At 40.7% G+C, this 1,609-nt stretch overlaps 1 protein-coding gene across 1 annotated transcript; it reads left to right on the top strand.

The window, feature by feature from the left end:
• Positions 1 to 241: 241 nt before the first annotated feature.
• On the top strand, positions 242 to 1,317 carry Andorra (andorra). Its single transcript, XM_020953187.2, has one exon. The coding sequence runs from the start codon at positions 410 to 412 to the stop codon at positions 1,241 to 1,243; it is 834 nt and encodes a 277-aa protein (XP_020808846.2). The 5' UTR covers positions 242 to 409; the 3' UTR covers positions 1,244 to 1,317.
• Positions 1,318 to 1,609: the final 292 nt, after the last annotated feature.

Below are 1,609 nucleotides of genomic sequence, written 5' to 3'. Positions count from 1 at the left end.
TCCTTTTGGCCCCCCCAACTCCTGGCAGCTCATCCTTCAAGTTTTCCGACTCGATTTCCCTGCCTCCTTAACCCCCTTTTACAACCTGAACTCCTGTGGGGTATATCCCGCTGTGAAGGGGTTTCCTCTCAACAAAATATGTTAATATATGTATATAGGTATATATCCGAGAAATTAGCCTAAGATCTCTAGAGATCCAAGTAAGCCTTTCCGATCAAATCATTTACATGGGAAACGTTCCGGTTCAAATTTGTCACAACCATTTACACTTTCGTACGGACATCAGGGACAAGGCGCCAAAAAATATTAAATTTCCTTCCAAAAATTTGTTGAATCTTCTCCGGCATTTTTATAAAATTTGTTTAAAAATTCAGTTTTTCTCGTTAAAATTTTTCTTTTATAATCGAATATGCCCGTCTTCCGTATGTTATTCTGCCAACAGCAGTTAAAACGCGATCTTTATGAGAGCTGGCTAATCATGTTTATTGCGTTGTTTGTCCGCTGGAATCGTTTCCGTCAACTGGTGGTACCCCCGTTGGATGGTCTGCGTTTACTAAGAGATAGCTCTGATTATCGCCTGGCCGAGGTATTATTTGGCATTGGCCTCTTGGCCTTTATATTGCCATTCCGTTGCTATTGGGTCCAGCGGTGTCAGCATCGTGTCCAGCTTCTAATGCTGGCTGCTGAGATGGTGATTCTTCTTCGCATTATCGAGTTCAATGACAACGTTGTGTGGCAACCCTTTCTGGGCATCTATCGGGACATGTTCGAGACGATGGGACGTAATGACTATTGGTTCTATCAATATGCACCGGGAATGGCCATCTGGTTGGTGAGTGGTCGTGCCTTCGAGTCCTTCCAGTTGCTCCTCTCCTTTGGCATCTTCGTGGCTGGCATTAATAATGCCGCCGAAGAATGGATGAGGACCGTGGATCTATTGTTGCTTGGTCATGAGCCGGCAATTCCATGTCCAGCCTGGCGGAGACACTATCGGGAGTTTCAGCGTCAAGATAGATGTGATAAGAGATATCCGCCAAAGCCCTCACCGGAACACCTTATGTATCGACGTCTGTGCCATGCCTGTATCCAAGAAGCCGCCAAGCTTTATGATGATTTCGAAGTCTATAACGATATCGAGGAACCAAGCAGTGAGCCAGATATTCTGAGTGAATCAATATACCGCGAAAAGTCGAGGCAAATCAATAATCCGGAAGCTGTAAATGGTCCTTTCAAATTCTTTTGATTTCTTTTGAGTTACATAAAAAAAAATTATTTATGATGACGTTTGGAGTAAAGCATTGCCAATTTCACTCAAAATAAGTTGTGTTATCTTTACTTTGCAAGCTTTAATAGTTTAGAATTGTTAGTTCCTCAAGCTAAAAATATTTTTAAAGCATACTTGAAGACTTGAAATGGTTTAAATGAAGAGTTTTTGAGTAGTTTTTTGTTGGTAAAACCCCTAAGTTAAAAATTATATTTACGGGTTAATAGACCTTCCCGGTTTAGTTCTAATTTAAGTGATACATTTTCATTAATTTTTATTAGGAAACCCCCAAGTTTAATATTATATTTACAGGTTAATAGACCTTCCACTTAAACTTCTTCCTGG

Source organism: Drosophila serrata, unplaced genomic scaffold, assembly GCF_035046125.1.
Source record: "Drosophila serrata isolate PLE 108 unplaced genomic scaffold, ASM3504612v1 contig_362, whole genome shotgun sequence".
Lineage (NCBI taxonomy): Eukaryota > Metazoa > Arthropoda > Insecta > Diptera > Drosophilidae > Drosophila > Drosophila serrata.
The sequence above is the reverse complement of the archived record's forward strand: the minus strand, read 5'-3'. Positions and strand labels throughout refer to the sequence as shown.

What these genes read in the sequence shown, in the direction of transcription:
- Andorra (XM_020953187.2), top strand. Translation starts at nt 410, where the DNA reads ATGCCCGTCTTCCGTATGTTATTCTGCCAACAGCAGTTAAAACGCGAT.